Raw genomic sequence first — 24,415 nt, 5'->3', positions numbered from 1 at the left:
CAAGAACATGACCCAGCTATATACTGTCTATAAGAGACCTGCCTCAGAACAAAAGATACACACAGATGAGATTGAAGGGATGGAAAAAATTTTTCCATGCAAATGGAAAAGAAAGAAAAAAAGCTGGAGTAGCAATATTCATAGCTGACAAAATAGACTTTAAAATGAAGGCCATCACAAGAGACAACAAAGGTCACTACATAACACTAAAGGGATCAATCCAACAAGAGGATATAACCCTGGTAAACATATATGGACCCAACATAGGAACACCTAAATATATTAAAAAAAACTTCTGGAAGACTATAAAGGAGAGATTGACAACACAGTCATAGTAGGGACTTTAACACCCCTCTGACTTCACTGGATAGATCTTCCAGACAAAAAATTAACAAGGAAACAGTGACTCTAACGGACACACTGGATCAGATGGGTTTAATAGACATTTATAGAACATTTCACCCCCAAAGCTGCAGAATATACATTCTTCTCAAGTACACATGGATCATTCACAAGGACAGACCACATATTAGGACACAAAACAAGTCACTATAGGTTCAAGAAGATTGAAATCATATCAAGCATCTTCTCAGATCACAGTGGAATGAAATTAGAAATCAACTACAGTAAAAACACCCAAATTATTCAAACACTTGGAGGCTAAATAGCATGAGTGGGTTACCAATGAAATCAAGAAAGAAATAAAAAAACTTCCTGGAAACAAATGAAAATGAATACACAACAACCCAAAATCTCTGGGACACAGCAAAAGCAGTCCTGAGAGGGAAGTGAAGTTCATAGCACTACAGGCCTACTTCAAAAAAACAAGAAAGTCCTCACCAGTTTGGCTCAGTGGATAGAGCATTGGTCTGCGGACTGAAGGATCCCACGTTCGATTCCGGTCAAGGGCATGTACCTTGGTTGTGGGCACATCCCCAATAAAGGGTGTGCAGGAGGCAGCTGATTGACGTTTCTCTCTCATTGATGTTTCTAAATTTCTATCCCTCTCCCTTCCTCTCTGGGAAAAAACATCAATAAAATATATATTTTTTAAAAAACAAGAAAAATCAACAATAAACTATTCAACCCTACCAGTTAAAGAACTAGAAAGAGAAAAAAGAAAAAACAAAAAAAAAACCACACAAAAAAACCACAAGAAAAGCCTGAAGTAGAAGGGAGGAAATAATAAAGATTATAATAAAAATAAATGACATAGAGACTTAAAAAAAAACAATACAAAAAAATCAATGAAACCAAGAGCTGGTTCTTTGAAAGGAAAAACAAGATTGATGAACCATTGCCAGACTCATCAAGAAACAAAGAGAGAGGACCCAAATAAATAAAATCAGAAATGAAAGCAGAGAAGTAACCACTAATACCACAGAAATACAAAGGATTGTAAGAAAATACTATGAACAACTATATGCCAACAAGCTGGATGAAATGGACAAATTCCTAGAAAAATACAATCTCCTAAAATTGAATCAGGAAGACTCAGAGAACCTGAGTAAGCCAATAACAACTGATAAAATAGAAGCAGTAATCAAAAACTCTCAGGAAACAAAAGCCCAGGTACAAAAGGATTCACAGGGGAGTTTTACCAAACATTCAAAGAAGAACTAACACCTATACTCCTCAAACTACTCAAAAATATTGAAGAGGAAGGAACACTTTCAAGCTCTTTGTATGAGGCTAGCGTTACCCTAATTCCAAAACCAGATAAAGACACTACAAAGAAAGAGAATTACAGGCCAATATCCCTGATGAAAATAGATGCTAAAATCTTCAACAAAATATTAGCAAATCGCGTCCAGCAATATACTAAAAAGATCATACACCATGACCAAGTGGGATTTATTCCAGGGATGCAAGGCTGGTACAATATTTGTAAATCAATAAACGTGATACATCACATAAACAAACTGAAAGACAAAAATGCTCGAAGTCACTGATCATCAGAGAGGTGCAAATAAAAATGACAACCAGGTATCACCTCACACCTGTCAGAATGGCTACCATCAACAAATCAACAAATGACAAGTGCTGGCGAGTATGCGGAGAAAAGGAAACCCTAGTACACTGCTGGTAGGAATGCAGACTGTTGCAGCTATTATGGAAAACAGTATGGAGTTTCCTCAAAAAATTAAAAATGGAACTCCCATTTGACCCAGTGATCCCACTTCTAGAAATATATCCTAAGAAACTTGAAATATCAATCAGAAAGAATATATGCACCCCGCCCTGGCCGGTTTAACTCAGTGGATAGAGCATCGGCCTGCGGACTGAAGGGTCCCGGGTTCGATTCCTGGTCAAGGGCATGTACCTTGGTTGCGGGCACATCCCCAGCAGGGGGTGTGCAGGAGGCATCTGATCAATGCTTCTCTCTCATCGATGTTTCTAACTCTCTATCCCTCTCCCTTCCTCTCTGTAAAAAATCAATAAAATATATTTTTTAAAAAAAAGAATATATGCACCCTTATGTTCATAGCAGCACAATTTACAATAGCTAAGATCTGGAAACAGCCCAAGTGCCCATCATTAGATGAGCGGATACAAAAGCTGTAGTACATTTATACCAATAATTCATCAGTAAAAAAGGAAGAATCTCTTACCCTTTCAGACAGCATGGAGGGACCTGAAGAATATTATGCTAAGCAAAATAAGCCAGTCAGAGAAAGACAAGTATCACATGATCTCCCTCATATCTTACCTTATAATAGACAAATATGCAAATTGACCGCACCTTCGCTACGCCCAAGCCACGCCCACCATCCAACCCACGCCCACCAACCACGCCCACCAGGAAACCATTGCAGGGACGTTGGGGTGCGGCGGAGCCCAAGGCCGGGAAAGCCGCCCGAGGCTTTCCCAGCCTTGGGCACCAGCGGGGAGCCTGCGCCGATTGCAGGAAACCACTGGGGGTCGGCTCCTGCAATCGGTAGCAGGGACGCTGGGTGTGGCCAAGCCCAAGGCCACCGCCCGGGGCCAAGCCCCGACCCTGAAAGAAAGCAGAAGGCGGTGGCCACAGCCAAGGCCTGGGTCCCCGGTGCCGGCAGAAAACTGGTGCAGGCAGCCAGGTGAATGAAGGTCTATTGCATGAATCTTCGTGCAAACGGGCTACTAGTGTGGTATATAAGTAACAAAATAAACTGATGAACCGAGGGGATCCAGAGACATGGAAGCATGGAACAGAGTGTGGAATCTCAGAGGTAAGACAGGGGTGGGTGGAGGGTGGGAGGTAATCAACCAAAGACCTTGTATGCATACTAGAGGCCCGGTGCACAAAATACATGCACTCGGGGGGCGGGGAGAGGGATGTCCCTCAGCCCGACCTGCACCCTCTCGCAGTCTGGAAGCCCTCGGGGGATGTCTGACTGCAGTGGAGGCGGGAGAGGCTCTTGCCACCACCGCTGCATTCGCCAGCTGTGAGCCCGGCTTCTGGCTGAGTGGCGCTCCCCCTGTGGGAGCACATTGACCACCAGGGGGCAGCTCCTGCATTGAGTGTCTGCCCCCTGGTGGTCAGTGCACATCACAGCAACAGGGTGTTCCGCAGTTCGGTCAATTTGCATATTAGCCTTTTATTATATAGGATATGCATAACCCATGGATGCAGACAGTAGGATGGTGAAGGCAGGGATAGGGGTAATTTGGAGGGGGCAAATGGGGGAAAAAGGGACATATGTAATACTTTCAAATATAAATAATTATTTTTTAAAAAGGTTGGGTGGTAGTGGGGGATGATTTCTTAAGTAAAGTGTGGGTACATAAAATATTCATTATAGTATTCTGTATATTTACATGTATTACAATGATTTTTTCATTAATTTATATTAATGCAACAAAATGATAATAAAATTGTATTGTAATAATTTTTGCATTAATTTGAATTTCTCTGATTACTAGCAAGGATAAACATTTCCCCATGTGTTTATTATTTGTGTCTCCCTTGTGTGAACTGCCTATTCATCCCCTGTTCTCATAGCTCTACTGTAGACTTGGTATTTTTCTTACATATTTTAATAAATTCTTTTGGCTATTTTATTTTTTTATTTGGCTATTTTAGATCTTAACCTCCCATTGTAAGCTTTAATGCATGCATTTTCTCTATTTCCTTTTATTTTAGTTTTGTTTATTTTTCAACTTATGTAAGTTTTACATTTTCATATTTTCTTTAGAGATTTCTTCTTAAACTGAATTTTAAGAAATTACCATTATTGCTGAACTATTACTCAAGGTTTCAGTCAATAATTAATCACATGCACTGTCATACCTTTGGGGTATAAAAGGTATGTGTACTTTTAATTCTGAGAAATTAAAATGTGACCTTAAGTTACTGGGATTCATCTTCATAAGTATACTGCTCATGACAGAAACAAATCTTCATATATGATATTTCAACAACATCCTTATTGGGCAATATGGGGTAGGTATAAATTAGTCATTTTAATAAACAGAGAAATTGAGATAGCCAGAGGTTTATTGGTTCAGACTTTTATAAGGAGTTTGTAGAAATATCAGGTCTAGAGTCTAAGACTTTTGGATCAATGCTTTTACTATTACCCATCTGGAATGGTAAGGGGTACTAATTTAGAATTACAGAATATTAAAAGTAAAAGAAGACTAAAAAGCAATCCAATGCCGACTTCTCTTTTGTTTGATGAAAATCTGAAAAATAAAGTGATATGCTTGAGTTATAATTCTCATTAACTGCAAAATCAGAGCTGGAACCCAAGTCTCCTTACTTCTCCCCAAACTACAAGCTATACTCAAAATTCTGTTCTTTTTCACACTTAAATATTTTCCATGATTTTGTTAAAAGCTAGAATTTAAAGAAACTTCATGTTTATGAATTATTATAATAAAGTATAAGGCATTATCATTAGAATTGTCCATATATAAAAGCATTAAGGTGAACATAAATTATTTATTTTTCTTATTTAAAAATATAGATTTTAATAGCTGAAAATTTTTTCTTAAATTTGTATTGTAACCATGGATATAGCAACCTCCCATCCCATTTTTTAAAAAAATGTTTAAATAAAACTAAAGAAGAATGCACCTTGCCAGGTACCTTGGTAGTGAACATAATTTGTGGCATCTGGGAAACTCAAAGATGGAAAAATTTTTCCTATGGTACTTCTGGGGGCAGTGGCATGAGCTGACAGGTGTAACCTTTATAAAATTTAGCTGGGAAGTGAGTTAAACATTTTTAGTAGAGGTCTTTCCTAACTTCCAGTTCTAGAAACAGTACAGGTAGAAAGAAATTTATAAGTTTCTTTGAAAAGACAGCCACCCTGCATACTACAATCCATGGTTACTAAGGCTGGAAATTTTTAGGACAACAGCTATTATAAAATAGAAGTAAGACAAATGCCACATTATTTATATCACCCAAACTTCAAGTAATAATCAGATTATTTTGAATACTAAATAGCATAACTAGGAGAATTTGTAGCTCTCCTGTTTAAAAGGAAGCATTCAAGTTCTTAAGATCTGTTAGAGTTTTCTTCTAGCAAAACTTCCTTTAAAACAAATAGACTTTCAATCAGACAAAGCTTTTTCTCTAGGGCCTAGACTAAAATGTGATGAATTGAAAGAAAAAAAGTACTGACAAATTTGCTGGCTCATTCAAATAAATCAATTGGAAAGAGTTATAGATTAAGTTAAAAGTGAGAGTGTGAGGAAAACGGAAAAGGTTTAGTATTTTTAAAATTTAGAATGATAGAGTAAGAAATTCCATGTATAATGTAATTTTTGACAACATAAAAAATAGCTTGTAATTCTTATACAGGGCATAAGGTGGTGCTACATTCTACTAATTCAGGTAAATTCACATAAAAGAAAAAAGAACTGTTAATTCATTTGTCATATACAAATTTTACTTATTTTCATTCACAGTGTATAAGAAAATGCTGAAAAGCACAAATTGAAAATAGTAAAGTTGAAAATTCTAGCTATCAAAAAATAAATATTAGTAAAGTTACAGTTTTCTTAGAACACCTTAGGAACATAATTTGTTTTGACATAAAATTCTGTATTATTATTAAAACTTAAGGTGAGGTAGAATTATTATGCCATCACATTATCATCATTACTGTTGTTTTTTATAAAGATACATCTAAGTCACATACTTATTTAGGAAGCTATTTCTTTTCATTAAGATGAGTAGGTAGTTACTGAACTTTTTGTTATTAAAGAATTGTAAGCTGTATATACTTGAAAACAAAGGTATTTTTAGATGATTTATAAAGGGAACACTTGATATGGATTACCACCTAACTGACAAGTAGAATTGACCAGCATTTTAAAAATATGAGAAACTTTTGTTAACAAAATTATTACTGGGAACCTTCACAAAAAATTAGACAGCCATTTAAAGTCTAAAATGTTTGTATTTGCATTGTTTTATATAGATAGATAAATATGTAACATATTTTACACAACACATATGCACACATACATCCATACATATATGTAAAATATATATGTAGGTATAATCTTAATTAGGAGTCTGGATATAGGAAGTTTTGCATCTCTGGAGCTTACCACTCATCGTTTGGGGTTTTCTCTAATTCTAGTCATGACAGGCAATTAAAGCTATTCCTCTCTCAGAGAAATATTCCTGACACTCCTTGCACATTATAAATCCTAAGCAAGTGGATACACTACAGGATTAAAAAAATAATAGTGATACAGTACCTATGTTTGGCCTATAGAAACTAATACATACATAGTCCCTATAAGGGTCTTATTTTCTTCCTATAATTCAGGTCCCTTATCAATTGTATGGATTAATGGTTTAAAATTTGGTTTATATGTACCCCATTACAACAATTTTCTAATTTCGGAAAAGACCCTTCTTCTCCCAATTCCATACTTCTCCACTCCACATGAAATTAAGGTACCCAAACTTGTTTAAAATAGATTTAAAGTATTTGAGTAAATATGATTTAACAATTCTTTTAGCAACTTATTCTATCAATCTCAATTAAAACAAAGTATACATAACTATACTCATAACCAAGTACTTCTCAGAGTTGTTATGAATCTCAAGAAATATATACGATTTACAAGATTTATAAAGTAACTTCGAAGTAAAATGCAAACAAAGAACTGAATCCTGCTGAATAACAAAAGAATCATGGATTTTTTAAAAATTATTTTTAGCTCATCTAAGAAATATGAGAGAGTAAACAACAGTGGTTTAAACGTTGACAATATGCCATCTTCTTTTATTCATTAAATTCTCCTAGTATCTTTTACCTAATTCCCAATTATCATCAGCACCATTCCTTGCTCTTAATGTCTTAGATGCAAAACTTAAGTAGTCTTTTGTTCTACAGTTACTGTGGCTTACATACTAATCTTGGCATTGTCTATTAGCTCTGTCCTTCCCTTAATATGTTCAGGTACTTCCCTAACTATCATGATAGGTCTAACAATCATTACTTAGTTTTACTTTTTTTCTCTTTCACTTCTTTTTTAATTGAACTTATTGGGGTGACATTGGTTAATAAAATGATATAGGTCTCAGGTGTAAATTCTATAATATAGCAACTGTATATTGTATTGTATGTTCACCACCCCAAGTCAAGTCTCCTAACTATCATTACTTTATATCTGGATAACTCTATCAGCCTTTCAGATAGTCTCCCCAAGTTGAGGTCTCTGTACACAGTATACAATAGAGTAACTTTTCTTAAATTACACTTTTATTATGTTACTCCTTTATAAAGACCTACAGATGTTTCTTAGCTCTGTAATAATATTAACAATAGTATTATTTATTAAAGTGAATACTATGTCCCTGGCACTGTGCTAAATGCTTTATATATGTTAGATGATTTAATATTTCAAAAAGGACACTAAATATAATTATTCCCAATTTATAGATAAGGAAACTGAGACTCAGAAAGATTGCTGACTAATTTGCCAAAGGTCACACAGTTATTAATTGAGAAAGCTAAGATTCAAGCAGCACTTACAATAGTGCTTGGCACAGAATGGTCACTCAATAAATATTTGTTAAATAAATTAATGAATAAGTGAAATACTATGCTATATTACATTGGTATATTAATAATCAAATGAAAATTTTCATATTTTAAAATTCAAGACCCATATTTTATAACTAAACAAAAGAGCTGGCATTCACTACCTTTTTAGTAAGTAAGTGTTGAATAAAATTAAATTAAAGGAATTGGTATGGGCCCAATTAATAAGCGCATGATACAGAGAAAAAGTTTTACTATGGCCTTAATATAATCCATATTAATATTTATTTATCTTTCTCTTTACACTAGCTAAACATATTTACTTATACCTTGAATCAGGTAAACAACAATTATTTAAGTTAATTTTATTAACATTTAATTTAGTTTCAAAATACAAAAAGCTTCTATTAGTGGAAAATAATATTGCTGGTACACAAAATATTGTATGTGAACATGTTGGACATACACACCAAATTGCTTAGGGTGTATAGATTCCTAAACAGTCTGAACAAAATTCCTTGGAGATAATGTTTTAAAATTTTAATATAGAACAAATGTCACTGTCTAGCAATTTAAAGATATAAGGGACTTCAGAGTTCAATTACAAATACAGAGTTGTTATTTGAAACAAAAATGTAGCTCTTGAGAACAATCAGTTCAGTTTTCTAACAGCAGTTATAGTATGTGGTCATAACCATTTTTCCCCCCTTTTATAGAGGTCTCTAGGTACACATTTTTAATGTATCCTAGCAGTTTCCAGTTAATGTTTTATATTTTTGTAGCTATTATTTTCTGTTGAAAGAAAACTGGTAAAGGTTGAATCTAGAAAGGGAAAACAAAGGAAGAAGATCAATATTAACACTCTACAAATATTGACTTAGCAAAGTGACTTTGTTGTCTTTCTCTCATAGGAATTGATATTAAATGAATGATTTATTTATAAGAAACACCTATGAAAAGTATTTGTTAAAACAAAAAAATTGCTTGGTAAAGTAATTAGATAATCTGTTCATCAAGTTCAAAAATTGAAGAGTGAACATTTTCAAACTGAAGACCTTTTAATAATATTCTTATTCATCATTTTCACTTTAAAATATTACAGCTGGTTTAATAGGTAGAAATGCTGGAATCTACAGAAAAGCCTCAAAAATTTACATCACAAACTTTACTGGTTCCCTGTAGACACCAAATAGTTATTAATAAACTTTATGTCAATTTTTTTTAGAAAAAGTCTTACCTTAATTTAAAATACTATACCTTTATTGAGTTTGGCTCAGTTAGCTTTGAGTTTCGGTTACTATTAGCCTCCATGGTAATTGTGAAAGAAACAGATGTTTTGAGCTTTCTGCTTGTTGCCAGTAAAGAACTCCTGGAGTCACCTGCAACAAGTAATAGTTATTTGGTCTCCCATTATTAAAAGCTGTCAAAAGAAATTTTGTTGTTAAATACAAAGTAGCATAAGCAGTCTGTGTATTAATTTTGTTCTCTTTGTTCTTCCTATTGAGATAAAGTCAGAAGTTTTATATTTATCAGACTTTAAAGGTCCCTAATTTATGGGCTACTAACAAGATTCTTTATTTCAGTATGTCACCTTTTAGCTTGAATTTTAGTTTTAATAAAATATAATGAGCATAGTCAAATCAAGTTCCATTACAAAATTTTACTTCAATAGATTTTTACAGCTAGGAGAGTCTAAAAATGATAGCTGACAAAAGTTGGATTCTCATTTGTTTTATCACTAATAAGTGAAAATGGAAGGAAAATTTATCTGAATATAACCCTACATTCTTGATGAAGAAATTCTTAGTTTGTAGCAGCATTATTTACAATAGCCAAGATTTGAAAACAGCCCAAGTGCCCATCAATAGATGAGTGGATAAAAAGCTGTGGTACATTTATACCATGGAATACTACACAGCCATAAAAAGAATGAACTCCTACCTTTTGCGACAGCATGAAGGACCTGGATAGTATTATGCTAAGTGAAATAAGCCAGTCAAAGAAAGACAAATACCATATGATCTCACTTATATATGGAATGTAATGAACAAAATATACTAGCCAACAAAATAGAACCAGAGGCATGGATACATGGAACAGATTGACAGCTGTCAGAGAGGGGAACTGGATGAAAGAAGGTGAAGAGATTAGCCAAAGAACATATATGCATAACCTATAGACAGAGACAGCAGTGAGGTGATGGCTAGAGAGACGGGGAGCCAGGGTGTAGGTAAAGGGGAGAGGAAATGGGGACATCTGTAACAGTGTCAACAATAAAAATAAAGTTTTTTTAAAAAGTAAATACCTTTATTTGAGAATGTTTCCTGATCAGTTTTCCTTATGATTCTAGGCGATGGTTTTGGTACTGGTGATGGGTCCTTTTCAGGGAACCCTTCAATGTGGCTTCCAAACTGTTGACGCCTCAGTTTGCTGTCAACCTCCAGTTTTTCTAGAGTAGTTTTGAGACACTGCTCATTGGTTGTCATATATAATTTACAAAACTACAGGAAATAAAAAAGTAGTCCAGTCACTAAAACATTCAATCATACATTTGGGAGGAGAAAGCAAATGCACATTAGTAGGCAAGGAATAGACTGATAGATGGAATATGTTTCCTATTGAACTAGGGTACTCATTTTATTTTCTTGAGTCAGACTGACCACCCTCAAGTGACCTAGTGAAATGCAACCATGATTCATTGAGGAAGTCATACTCTGAGTGAAAATAAAATGTTACACAAAGAGAGGTGGTTTATTATTTTTTTACAACATATGTAGACTTGCATTTGTTCTAAGTAATTTTATGATTTTTCCATGCCAGAAAGGCATATACCTGAGGAGAGTCTCTATGTTTTTGCGTGGGTATGTTGTGTGAATGTGCATGTATTTTAACTTGGTTATATTATTTTAATGTAGTCATCGGATTACAACTGTGGGACTGGAGAGGTTAAATTTCAAGTACAATAAGTACACAATATACAAATATGTTATTACCAACATTTTAAAAATGTGCTTTTTTAAAAACACTTCTATATAGTAAGCAAATTTACATCAATGTGAACTTATGTACCTTGATGTAGTCAAATTTGCCATCAGCATTTACATCGGCCAAATTTATTACAGCATTTACTTCTTCTCGAGTCATCTTCTCACCTCTCTGAAAAAACAATATTTATTTCAAAGCAACATGACTATTACTTTGCGATGCATGGGGAGAGTGGAAATTCATTTTAATCTTTTCTATAAGTTTGACTATAAGTTTCATTATAAATCTCAGAATGAGTACTAAGTTAAGTAAGAATAAAATTTATATAAAATTTCACAATTTTATTAACTTTTGTAAATGTGTGCTGAATTTCAATATACTAAATTTGAACAATGTGTAACATAGATCCAGTAATAACTATTAACATTACAATAATGATACTTTCTCACATTGTACCAAGAAAGAGAATCAATTCTGAATCCCATGAATACTTTGTTTCTCTTTTATTTATCACATATGAATCACTGGTTTATAGAGTTCTGAGCAGGAAAAGAATTGCATGGAAACACAAGGGGATTGCAAAGTGGGCTCAATTTTACACTTTGTCTTTTATTTACAAAGCACCTTTCATCCAGAAGGATCCTTAAGTACTTTATAAACAACATATATATGATTCATTTCACCTGCCAATGAAATCATTATTTTTAATGTGGACTTTGGTTGCCAAAAGTAGATTCCAAGTTTTTGCAAAATACACCTATTACAAAACTGTTTCACAGATCTTACCTTTGTTAGAAGTTTATAAAGGTCAGTGTGTAAAATAGAGCCATCATCATTTATATCTAATTGTTTAAATGATTTTAGCAGTTCTGCTTTTGAAGTAGGTTTTTCCTTTCTTAAAATTATACAAAAATCATCAAAATTCAGTTTGGCAGTTTGAGGAGTCCAATACTTATCAATAGTCTTTTGGGATGGATTTCTTCCTGCATTCTGAAGAGCTGCCCAATAAAACAAGTATTATTTTTAAAGTAACATTTGGAATTGGTATTTAAGTATATTTTTTCTTTAAATCATTATATACTAGAGGCCCGATGCACGAAATTCGTACAAGGGTAGGCCTTCACAGCACCGACTGCCTCACGGCCCAGGCCCCGCCCACTGGTCGTTCAGGAAGGTCATTCCAGAAGGTTGTTCCGCCATCCAGTCTAATTAGCATATTAGTTCTTTATTATATAGGATTACAATATTATACAAAAGTACACAAATACAAATATATTACCTTTGATTTTGCTAATATATATAGGTTTACAGTTGTGAGTATGTAGTTTATTCTTGTATTATTATTTATTAATTACTATATTATTTTCTATACAAATAACCTACTTTTGCTCCAACATATATATATATATATGTATATATATATATATGTATAAGTATGTATATATCCAACTAAAGATTATTGATTTATTAATACCAGAATTAAATAGATTTTTCCTATTCTGACAGTTTTTTCTCAACCTACATAGTTTAATTACCTGACTTACTTCATAAGAGTGCTTGGAGAAAAGAAAAGATTAAAAAACAACCATCTACTTAATTGTTTTGAGGACATAAGAATAACCATAAAAATCATAAATTATTACTTTTTCTGGTTCAACAAATCTCTTAATGTAATGAAGAAATAATTAGTTTGACAATAGTACTATCACCAAGGCATGATATCCAAAATGTTCATCATTGCTAGATATTATAATTTCAAGAACATCATGTCCCAAATGTCAAATATAGGCACAAAAAATATCTAGTTACAGCTATAGTCCTACTAAAAATCAAGAATGCCAACAAACTTAAGAGAAGACAATTGTAGAGCTACAACGGTCAGACCACTTTTTATTTTTATCCAGAACATTTGAAAATAATCCTGTAGCCAGGCCATGTGGCTCAGTGCTTGAGTGTTGACCCATGCACCCAGAGGTCACTAGTTTGATTCCCAGTCAGGGTACATGCCTGGGTTGCAGTCTTAATCCCAGGAAGGGGCATATATATTTTTCCTTGAAGATATATATCTCAAGGTAATAGAGACATCTGTGAGTCCATTATATTGAACTTTCACTGTGCACAGGCATAACACAGTGATACAAGCTTCTTGGCTCCTAAGTTTTATAATTTCAATAGAAAGTGCACACCTGAAGTGTAAAATTGCTACCTGTGGTCATGATTTATAGTTAATAACATATTAGAAGTCCATAAACCAAGAGAAATGTTCCCATCCTCCAGATTATACTAGTGCATCATTTCTAGACAAAACTGGCACAAAAACAGAAACAAGCTCATCATCTAGAGGTGCCTTTCAGGGCTACAAAAGGTGTAGTTGTAGTAACTGACATCTTCCGTTCACCTAGAAAGCCTTTGTGGAAATTTGTAACAGTGGAGATAATATAATTTTTTTAAATTTCCACAGGTCTATTCTTGGATGTAGACAAAAATCCTGATTACCATGCTGACTTAGGAATAAAGAGCAGTATTTTGCCTAGTTTACAAATGGACAATTCCTTAATTCATCTATCAAGAGAATAAAGATAAACGTTTTAGCAGTCCATCCCCGGCCAACCTTTACCCTTTAAAACAAGCATGTCAAAGTCGTGGCCCGCGGGCCACATGTGGCCCACAATGAATATTTTTGCGGCCCAGCCAACATAATGATATGTAAGAAACGTTATAATAAAAATTTCGTACACCATACACAAAAATAAACTCAAAATGGATACAGGACTTAAACATAAGACGGGAAACCATAAAAATACTAGAGGACTCCACAGGCAACAAAATCTCAGACATATGCCAAAAGAACTTCTTCACTGACACTGCCCCTAGGGCAATGGAAGCTAAAGAGAAAATTAACAAATGGGACTACATCAAAATAAAAAGCTTTTTTACAGCAAAAGAAACAATCAACAAAACAACAAGAAAGCCCACTGCATGGGAGAACATATTTGCAAATGCTATCACTGATAAAGGTTTAATCTCCAACATCTACAGGCAGCTTATGCAACTTAATAAGAGGAAGATAAATGATCCAATAAAAAAATGGGCAACAGACCTAAACAGAATATTTTCAAAAGAAGACAGAAGGAAGGCCAAGAGACACATGAAAACATGTTCAAAGTCACTTATTATCCGAGAGATGCAAATCAAAACAACAATGAGGTACCATCTCACACCTGTCAGAATGGCTATCATCAACAAATCAACAAACAACAAGTGTTGGCGAGGATGCGGAGAAAAAGGAACCCTCGTGCACTGCTGGTGGGAATGCAGACTGGTGCAGCCACTGTGGAGAACAGTATGGAGTTTCCTCAAAAAACTGAAAATGGAACTCCCATTTGACCCAGTAATCCCACTCCTGGGAATATAACCGAAGAAACTAGAAACACCAATCAGAAAGGATATAAGCACCACTATGTTCATAGCAGCACAATTTACAATAGCTAAGATTTGGAAACAGCCTAGGTGCCCATCAGCAGATGACTGGATCGGAAAACTGTGGTACATCTACACAATGGAATACTATGCTGCCATAAAAAAGAAAAAATTCTCATCATTTGCAGCAACCTGGATGGAATTGGAGAACATTATGCTAAGTGAAATAAGCCAGTCAATGAAAGAAAAATACCACATGATCTCACTCATTTAGGGATAGTAAAGAACATTATAAAGTGATGAACAAAAAGATAGATACAGAGACAGTAAAGCATCAAACAGACTTTCAAATTACAGGGGGAAAGTTAGGGAGAGTTGGGGGAGTTATGAAATCAAACGAAGGACTTGTATGCATGTATATAAGCATAAACAATGGACGCAAAACTCTGGGGGGTGAGGGCATGTATGGGTGTGGGGTGGGGGGGTAATGGTAAGATATGTACACATATAATACCTCAATAAAAAAAATGTGACTTAAAAAAAAAATTTTGTAACAATTTTTACAATCTCCTGTTATACATAATTATTAATAACACTCGACAAAGTTCGCTAATGACTGATTATTATAATCTTGTTGCATTCATTTCCCTCATGCACCTTACACACAGGCGCATCATTTCTCTCCACTAATACTAGCAGCGAATATTTTAGCAGCCGACTGCCACGTCATTAGTTTTGTTTGGTGTGTGCAACAGGGAATATTTTGCTTTCAGAGAATAAGAAAAATAGGTTTATTTGCATTGCGCTTATTAATTTGTGCAGTTATTCAGTGTCTGGTAAGGTAATGTTCAAGAAAAAATATTAATTTTTATTAAAATGTTCTATTATTTTATGTTAACGATTACTCATTTATTTCAGCCCTTTGTATTCAGCATGACTCTATCAAAATAAACCTACGTTTCTACGAAAATTGAAGCTTTTGTTTTTTTGCGGCCCACATAAACATAAACCTTGTTTACTTGGCCCATGTTAGCCTTTGAGTTTGATATGCTTGCTTTAAAAGCTGGGAATACACCCTAGCCGGTTTGACCCAGTGGATAGAGCTTCAGCCTGCGGACTGAAGGGCCCCAGGTTTGATTCCAGTCAAGGGCATATGCCTGGGTTGTGGGTTCGATCCTTAGTAGGAAGCCTGCAGGAGGAAGTCTATCAATGATTCTCTCTTATCACTGATGTTTCTATCTCTCTCTCTCCCTCTCCCTTTATCTCTGAAATCAATAAAAAAATATTTGCATAAATAAATGCTGGGAATACAAATAGGACCCCAGTGAAGTTATTTGAAGTCAAAAGCCCATGTAAAGAAAATGGCATTTCGTCCAGTTTTGAAACCTCTTTCCCACAAGCATATGCTTGTTGCTATCTTCAATAACAAAATATTTTATTTTATTTTATTTTATTTTTTTAAATATATTTTATTGATTTTTTACAGAGAGGAAGGGAGTGGGATAGAGAGCTAGAAACATCGATGAGAGAGAAACATCGACCAGCCGCCTCCTGCACACTCCCCACCGGGGATGTGCCCGCAACCAATGTACATGCCCTTGACCGGAATCGAACCTGGGACCTTTCAGTCAGCAGACCGACGCTCTATCCACTGAGCCAAACCGGTTTCGGCGATAACAAAATATTTTAAAAGATACTGTTAACTTACAGAACAATCTTTCTCAGAATAAAACTCATTATGCCCAAAACATGTATGTACTCAGTAAGTTAAGAAATAGGTATAATTTAGTAACTTCTAACCTAATTTTAATCAGTTGGAGCCCATTATAAGTCTGTTAACATTAAACGTATTATGTAACTACTAGAGGCCCAGTGCATGAATTCGTGCAACAGTGGGGTCCCTCGGCCTGGCCTGCAGGATCGGGCCTAAACTGGCTTTCTGATATCCCCTGAGGGGTCCCGGATTTTGAGAGGACGCAGGCCAGGCTAAGGGACCCCACCGGTGCACAATCGGGGCCTGGGAGGAATGATCGGGGCCTGAGAGGGACACGGGAGGTTTGCCAGCCTGGGAGGAACCACAGGAGGGCTCCAGGGCATGTCTGGTCCATTTTGCTCAATCCCAATCAGCCAGACCCCAGCAGCAAGCTAACCTACCAGTTGGAGCGTCTGCCCCCTGGTGGTCAATGCATGCCATAGCAAGCAGTTGAGTGGCCTTAGCATATCATTAGCATATTACACTTTGATTGGTTGAATGGATGACCAGACAATGGGACACTTAGCATATTAAGCTTTTATTATATAGGATAGATGTTTAAAGGTTTACACAAAGATACTGATCTTCTGCCAGGGTTTACTTTAATCTTTGACACAAGTCTATAATATCTGTATTATTTATAAGATGGGGGTGGGAGAAAGGAATTCTAAAGTCCTGATACTGGTACTACTCTATCTAACCTTGAAATGGAATGTCAAAACACATGTTATGTGCAGCAATGGCCGAAGGATATAATGAAAGACATAGTAGTAAGAAAGAGACATCACTGGTTCACACTACCACTTTTTTAAAATCTAGATTATGTGAAATCAGTCATTACAATGAGTATTCCACCATAAAACCAAAAGTGTGTATAATACCTAAGTGACAAAAACTGCATTATTATCCTCCCAGGTAATTCTATAAGACTGATAGCACCTTAGTAATACCTATTCAATGATTCACAAACTAAATGCCATGTACCAGAAGGCATGTTAAACTTTTGTGATCTCAGCCTATTTTCAAAAGAATAAAGAGAAAAAAAAACTAAAACTATAATTTACAGTAAAACATAAACTATGTTATATTCCACAAAATGGATTTCCTCAAATAGAGATCTTACTGCATACAAACCCAAGACATTGCAAAAATATGTCATATTTTTTATCAAATGAAACTGCTTCTAACATTGTCAAAATAACTCAGCTTCTCTACTCAGAAAGTTATTAGCCTTAATGAAAATAACATGTGTATTCAGTGTATACCACTCTCTTAAGTCTAAAGACCTCCAAATTATTCAATTCAGCTGGTAAGAACCAAATTCCTTGTTTGAGGGGATATTTGCAACCAGAGGAATTCAAAACACAATGGAGAGAAGCAAAAAAAGACCAATCTTCCACCCACACACAAAACCAAGCCAACCCAAACCCAAACCCAGAACTCTTAATTCTCTTAAAATTTCAGTTATCTATATATATAAAAGCCTAAGTGACTGTTAGAACCGGACGACCGGCCGGTAGCTATGATGCGCACTGACCACGCTCAATGCAGGAGCTGCCTTCTGGTGGTCAGTGCGCTCCCACAGCCAACCTCCCACGGCTGGCCAACCTCCCGCGGTCCCTCCCCCCCGCCGGCTGGACCCCATCTGCCCCAACCGCTGGCCAGGCCGAGGGACCCCCACCTGTGCATGAATTTGTGCACCGGGCCTCTAGTTTCCTAATACTTCTCTTTTATAGCCATGCACCCCATTTTTATATATCTTTCACATTTTCCTTAATATAGGTCAAATTCAGAGTAGTTATTCAGATGCCAAAAGTGTTTTAATTCTATTGTAAATCTTCCTGTTCCAAAATGAGAATTGAAAAAAAAATTGAAAGCAAGTAATTGATAGGTTTAAAAATACGATTCTACCCTGCATAAACATTGAAAGTTTTATTTTGAAGATGCTACAATATGTAACTATATAAAATAGCACAATAGCATAATGTAGTACTTCCATTGCTCAAACAACTAAAATTGGGGATGATTTGACAACATAATTCTAATTACAGTCTTTCTGATCTAATTAACTTTCAACAAATAAGGCAAAATACTTATTTTTTTTTTTACCTAAGTAAAGTTGATCTTTAGAAATAATGTTTTCTAAGCTGCTTTTGAAAACAGTTAAATAGGCAGCTCTACAGTTCATATAAAACATCTCCTCTTCAGTTAGTGGATATTTCTTTGTTCGAGGACTCTCGGAAAGCGATGATTTCTGACTGGAGAAGGCTGCATCACTTCCTGGACTGATGGCCATTCTACTAGAAAATAATTTTAAAAACTGGTTCAGTAAATGTTAATCCCCTAAAGAGCAAATGTCATCTTGCCTTTCAAATGGGAGTGGGGGAATCAAGACATTAAAGTTTTCAGTTGTAGGGGGAAAAAAGATGAACATTAAAATATGCATAAGGTTGTATTATCTGTTAAACTAGAAAAGTTTCTTCTTTATTTATATGTATATACCAAAGAACAAAACCAAAACAAAGATGTAACAAATACAAAGAAGAAGCATAGGAAAGGAAAAACCTACATCTATTTTCTCAAAAAACAAAACAAAAAAACAGGACAATCAGTTAAGACTCTTCATAGGATTGTCATGAGGATTAAACCAGTTAATATATGTGAAGCATACAGAACAGTGCCTGGCACAAGTTAAGTGCTAAAGAAGGTGTAGATAGAGCGAAACTCCACAGTAACAAGAACGTGGATGTAATGTGATTGGCAGTTGGCATCCATCTCCACAGCAGGATCAAGCAGGTCATTTCACTAACCTTTCCATAATGCAGCCCCACATTTTACATGACTGGATTTTAAAAATCCCATTTATAGTGTTATCATGAGATTTTACTGTGTTCCATTACTAATAATGATGTTTTGGGTTTAAATAACACCTCTGCTCATAAGAGCTTAAAGAACTGCCATACATCACGATGTATCCCTACTACAGTGGTCGGGCATCTTTAGTCCATTTTACAGGTGAGAACATTGAGGGGCACAGAGTCGCCAATTTAATAGTAGGTAGCAAAGGTCAGTAAATTTCAGTAACAGTTTCTTCTTTATTCATGTGAATGAAGGCTTCTTGTACAGTAGTTACTACGAGGCACTAAATTGTGCTGGGCGGTCTAACAGCTTCCAACATTATTTTACCCAGCTTTGACTTTACAAAATACATTCCAGCCTAATAAATTGAATATTTCAAGTTCAACAATAAGACGACACAGGTAGGGTCCCCTTCAGGACTCATTGGATTCTTACTCAAGAGGCCTAAATCACTTGCACCTTCTTGAATTATATAGGTCTTTTACACTTGGGAAAGAAAGATAATAATCGCTTATCATGGATGAAGTACCCTATTTGTAATACACCGTCCGCCTGCCTGACACTTTCATATTACACCAGATTTAGAAGGACCCCATAGGGATGTGGTGTCACAGTCTGGTTACTGCAAATTGGTATCCCTATAATTAAGCATCAGAGTTTTAAACACATATGCGTGCACGCATCTCCTCAAAAAAAAAAAAAAAAATGGGAAGGAAAACCGTTCCAACGAGGAAGAGAGAGCATTCATTTTGCAGCAAGCAATTTTAAAGTGTAAGGGTTTTATTTTTATTTTTTATTTTTTTGGGGGGGGGGGGGGAGATTGTCTTCGAATACTCTTTCCAAATGAGGCGACTCCCTCACGTGGAAATCCCACGGCAGAAATGTTCCAGAACTCTATTCTTCCCCTTTCTGCGAGGAGAGCCTCAACTAAGCTTAAATAAATATATAATGGTACCCCCTCCGGCTTGGAAACCTCCTCCATTTAAAACTCCAGCCCGAGAGTCAGACCGGGGGCCTAGAGAGTACATTGCAGCAAACGGCTCCATCAATAACCAGCCACACAACAGCGAGAAAAATAAACTCACAGGCGCCTCGGGCTTTTAGAGGGCCAAGCGGAAACAGAGAGCCAGCCGCCCCGTCCCTACGCGGAGACATCTGTCCACAGCGGATCTCAGGCAACATCCCCGTCTTTTTGTGTGTCTCAGCGCAGAAGACTGCGTTTCTAGGTGCATTTCAGGTGCCTCCCTGGACCAAGTGTTAGTATCACAGAGAAGTGAGAGCAGCGGGCGGGAGGGAAGCCGGGCAGTAAGGGACACGGCGCGCACAGAGAGACCGCGAGCGGACCGCTACCTAGTTCCGGTTTACCGACGGAGGGGCGCAGCCAGGTCTCTGCACGGATTCCACAATCCGCTCACCGAAGCCGGACCGCTCCTCGGCCTTTCTCTAGTTACCATGGCAACGGCACCTCTCTGCCACCGGAAATCAGATGCAGAGCACCTCCCCAAAAGGTCCGGCTAGGAATCTTCGGGATCGTTAATCCACAGGGACCAGAGACGGTCCTGTCGCTCCTCTATCCCGGGCTGGTCTGGCCAGAATTTGTGAGCGAGGGCCCTGGGCTGCACTGCAAGGGGCTGGATGCGGTCTTTGACCGACAACCCCTCCTCCTTTCCCCGCGGGAACTCGGAGGCGTTGTCGCGGGGACGGTGTTTCCGGCGGGCTACATTGAGTGTGACACCTCGTCGAGCGGAGGCTCGCCCGCGCTTTTCAGGCTCAGGGTTGCCTTCGGGAGGCTCTCTCTTCGGAAGAGGTTGCTCGGGTTAGTTGGATCCAGCGGCAGGGGTCCTTCCCTCGGTGTGGAAATGCCGTAGGTATCAGGAGAGAAAAGTAACCTTTCTTTTCTCTCTACTTTTCTGAGTATAAACTTGTCTCCTCTGCCGACAGTTCCTGGTGCTTACCTACTTGATACCCTCAACCCACCTCCGCTCACCTTCCAGCCGCAGTTACGCGGTAGACATGGTCCACGTTAATCCTGACTCTCCGAGGCTTTTGACTGGCTTGATAGGCTGCGGGCTGTAGTCTGTGATGTATGTTCGTGCTTGAAGTTCAGATATGGTTAGCATACCAAGAATGGGATAGAGTCGATTGGAACACGCCAGATCATTTGATAATGCCCATTAGTGGGGTGAGTTCCTATAAGCTTATAGGACAACTCAAGAACTGGGTCTCGGGGACTCTTTCCGCCTCCTCACCTGGGAATCTGTGCTGGGAGATTCTTTCCCCTTCCCCACGGGGGAGTCTGTACTTGTTCTTAAATAAATTTCCACCTTTGGTATATATAAAAAAAAAGAGAACTGGGTCTCAAGAGACCTGGATTCCAGCTATGAAAGGAGGAAGGGTAGCCAATTCTGGCGTCAGTTTCCTTATTGCTGCTATATAGAAACTTTTAAAAAGTTCAGAAAATAAGTTTTTCTTTAGGGTGGAGGGATTAATATCTAACACGTGGAAATTTCTGCCTGTCCTTGTCCCCAGGTTGACTTAGAGGTACCCCCTCCTGTGCATTTCTAAAGTAACTTATTCCACTGCCGACCTAAGGGTTCGATCGATTCCGGTCAAGGGCACATACCTCGGTTGTAGGCTCCCCCCCCCCCCCCCCCCCCCCCCATTTAGTGCCCCCAGGAAGGAACCAATCTCACATGGATGTTTATCTCTCTCTTCCAATCTCTCTAAAAACCAATGGAAAAATATCCTCGGGTGAGGATTAAAAGAAAGAAAGAAAAATAACCTTTTGAATCCTTATGATCTGGTACAGTTTTAACAATCTACCTACATATTCTCATTGAATCCTAAAAAAAGGACTTTAGGAGGTAGAGGCTACTATTATCTATACTTTCCAGATAAGAAAACTCAGCACTTAATATGGTGTCCTACACACAAATATCAATAAATGTGTTTCACTTATATCCTTTTTTGAAAAATACATTTTTATTGATTTCTAAGAGGAAGGGAGAGGGAGAGAGAGAGAGAAACAATGATGAGAGAGAATCATTGATTGGCTGCCTCCTGCACCCCCACACTGGGGCTACAGCTCGAGGTGACCTCCTGGTTCATAGGTCTATGCTCAACCACTGAGCCATGCCTGCCGGGCCAATTATATCCTTAAAAGTTAGGATTATTGAAAAGGTTTTGCTTTCCCCAGGTTTAAGCAAGAAGACTTGCCTTCCTTCTGCTGCACTATAAAAAAATCCAGTTAGCACTTTTGTGAACCTTCAAGGATAATGTAGCAAAATAGGAATACAATGGAAACTGGTGTGCATTTGCTTAATAAGTGGTGATACCTATGATCCCATTCTGTATAGGTAGTGGGGAACCAAAAAACTATTAAAAGTGGAACTTTTGGGTAATTGTTTTCCTAACATACTAACAGGTACATGTTATATTAGAAGTGTCTGTGGTACAGATATTCTCACAATAAATACATAACCTTAAAGTTGAGGTTGACATCATAGGACATATATCTGACACAAATTTATTTTTAGAATATATATGTATAAAGAATTCTTACAACTCAACAGTAAAAAGACAAAAACCTTATTGAAATAAAGGCTCAAAGACTTGAACCAATACCTAATAAAAAGGTTTATGAATGGCAAATAAGCATTTTGTTAGACATCAGGGAAATGAAAATTAAAACTATGTTGAACATCCAGTAGAATATTGTATATACATTTTACATTTTAAGAATACTTGGCCAATATTGAATCTTTTTTTTTTTAATTCTTTTTTATCCTCACCCAAGGATATGCTTTTTTTTTTTTTATTATAAAGAAGGAGAGAAAGAGAAACATCAATGTGAGAGAGAAACATCAATCAGATATCTCCAATACATGGAACCTGCAACCTAGGTAATGTGCCTTGGCCAGGAATCAAACCCTCAACCTTTTGGTGTATGGGGTGATGCTCCAACCAACTTAGCCTCCTGGGCCGGAGTTGAATATGAAATCTTGGTGAGTAGGTTTGTTTCACAGAGGTATGGGCTAGGACTTATGAAAATAGTTTCTGTGTCTTCTAGGCTTGAGCAAATGAATGCATTGAAGATCATGGGAGTTAGGTTTTCACTGTTGGATAGAGAAATTTAAAATATTTTGGTTTGCCCTTGATTCTAACCACAGAACACACCGGCCAGGGCGTAAGAGACTATCCATAAGACTGTTACGATGACATCCTTTAGGAACCTGCATTTAAACTACCTTAAATAGAATTTGGAGAATCATAAAAATTAAAAGAATTAAATATATCTTTGGAATTGAGACAGGTTTTAAAATAAAAGTAATTAAATAAATCATTAATTTAACAACTTTGTGCCAATCACTGACAGGCCTTGGGGATTTGAATGTGAATAGATACTGTACCTTTCTAGGAGTTTTAACTTTAGTAGGAGAGATATTTTAGCAGGCATTTTTAGAACTCATAACCTACCAGTTAACAGACAAGGTGCTAATGATATAAATATCTTAGTTAAGGAGGGAAGACAAACTAAATAAATAGATTATTTCAACATAAATAAGTTTAGTGAGAGAGGCATGTACAAGTGCTTTAGTTACAGAGTGGAAGAGTCCTTAGTGCAAACTGGGTATCTTCAGGGAAAACTTAGAAATGATTGTGCCGGGCCAGCTGGTGTTGCTCAGTGGTTGAGTGTCAACTCAGGAACCAAGAGGTCACCAGTATGTGTCCCGGTCAGGGCACATACCCAGGTTTTGGGTTTGGTCACCAGTGGGGTGTGTTGCTGGAGGCAGCCATTAGATGATGTTCCTCTCTCATTGATGTTTCTACCTGTCCATCTTTTTAAACAAAATTTCAAAAAAAATTTTTTTTAAATAAATTTTTAAAAAAGAAATGATTGTGTCAGAATCTAAAGGGAAGGGTAGCATCAATGTTAGTTTATTATTATTAATTTTTTATGTTGTAAAATATAATATATACAAGAAATTATATAAAATATCCCTCTACCATATTTAATTCTGATATGCCTATTTGGCCCCTTTCAATAGACTCTTTTAAAGGACTTTATGTATATATGTAGGTGTGATGATACACATATTTATACGTTTCTTGCATAAGGTAATAGTAATGAATATTTTATTAATGTTCATTTTTGAGAGTACCCATTTAGGAATGAAATAATTTTATGGCATTTCTCATTTTATTCAACCCCAAAAAGATCTCATATTTGCCTGTTTATCCTCTGGGGTCATTATTCCCAAATATATCTCTTTTGCTTCTGTAAGAATACATTAGCCACTCTTTTTTAATTAATCTTTAATAAAGAAACTTTTGACACTATAAACATGTTGTCCAATAACTGGTTGCAGTATTGACCAGTTTTGTCACAAAGAACAGAGGCTTC

The 24,415-nt window shown here is 36.6% G+C and overlaps 2 protein-coding genes across 5 annotated transcripts in view; one reads left to right on the top strand and one right to left on the bottom strand.

Annotated features, from left to right (window-relative positions):
• Positions 1-20,504, bottom strand: part of EFCAB7 (EF-hand calcium binding domain 7) — a 58,741-nt gene extending 38,237 nt beyond the window's left edge. The window contains exons 1-6 of one of the 4 annotated variants that reach the window (XM_028142354.2): positions 20,362-20,504; positions 18,262-18,452; positions 11,766-11,977; positions 11,064-11,150; positions 10,300-10,495; positions 9,252-9,373 (exon numbers count right to left, since the gene is read on the bottom strand). In XM_028142354.2, coding sequence (XP_027998155.1) covers positions 9,252-9,373; positions 10,300-10,495; positions 11,064-11,150; positions 11,766-11,977; positions 18,262-18,448 — 804 coding nt within the window. In that variant the 5' untranslated portion in view covers positions 18,449-18,452; positions 20,362-20,504. Of the gene's footprint in view, positions 1-9,251; positions 9,374-10,299; positions 10,496-11,063; positions 11,151-11,765; positions 11,978-18,261; positions 18,453-20,096; positions 20,252-20,361 lie in introns of those variants that run through there. The other 3 variants (XM_008139390.3, XM_054721408.1, XM_054721409.1) reach the window with 3 other exon arrangements.
• Positions 20,505-20,596: 92 nt separating this feature from the next.
• Positions 20,597-24,415, top strand: part of ITGB3BP (integrin subunit beta 3 binding protein) — a 48,917-nt gene continuing 45,098 nt past the window's right edge. The window contains exon 1 of the mRNA XM_054720868.1: positions 20,597-20,875. Coding sequence (XP_054576843.1) covers positions 20,871-20,875 — 5 coding nt within the window. The 5' untranslated portion in view covers positions 20,597-20,870. The remainder of the gene's footprint in view (positions 20,876-24,415) is intronic.

Source organism: Eptesicus fuscus, chromosome 9 (assembly GCF_027574615.1).
Source record: "Eptesicus fuscus isolate TK198812 chromosome 9, DD_ASM_mEF_20220401, whole genome shotgun sequence".
NCBI classification, from domain to species: Eukaryota; Metazoa; Chordata; class Mammalia; order Chiroptera; family Vespertilionidae; genus Eptesicus; species Eptesicus fuscus.
Note: the sequence above shows the minus strand (reverse complement) of the source record. Positions and strands in the feature narration are given on the sequence as shown.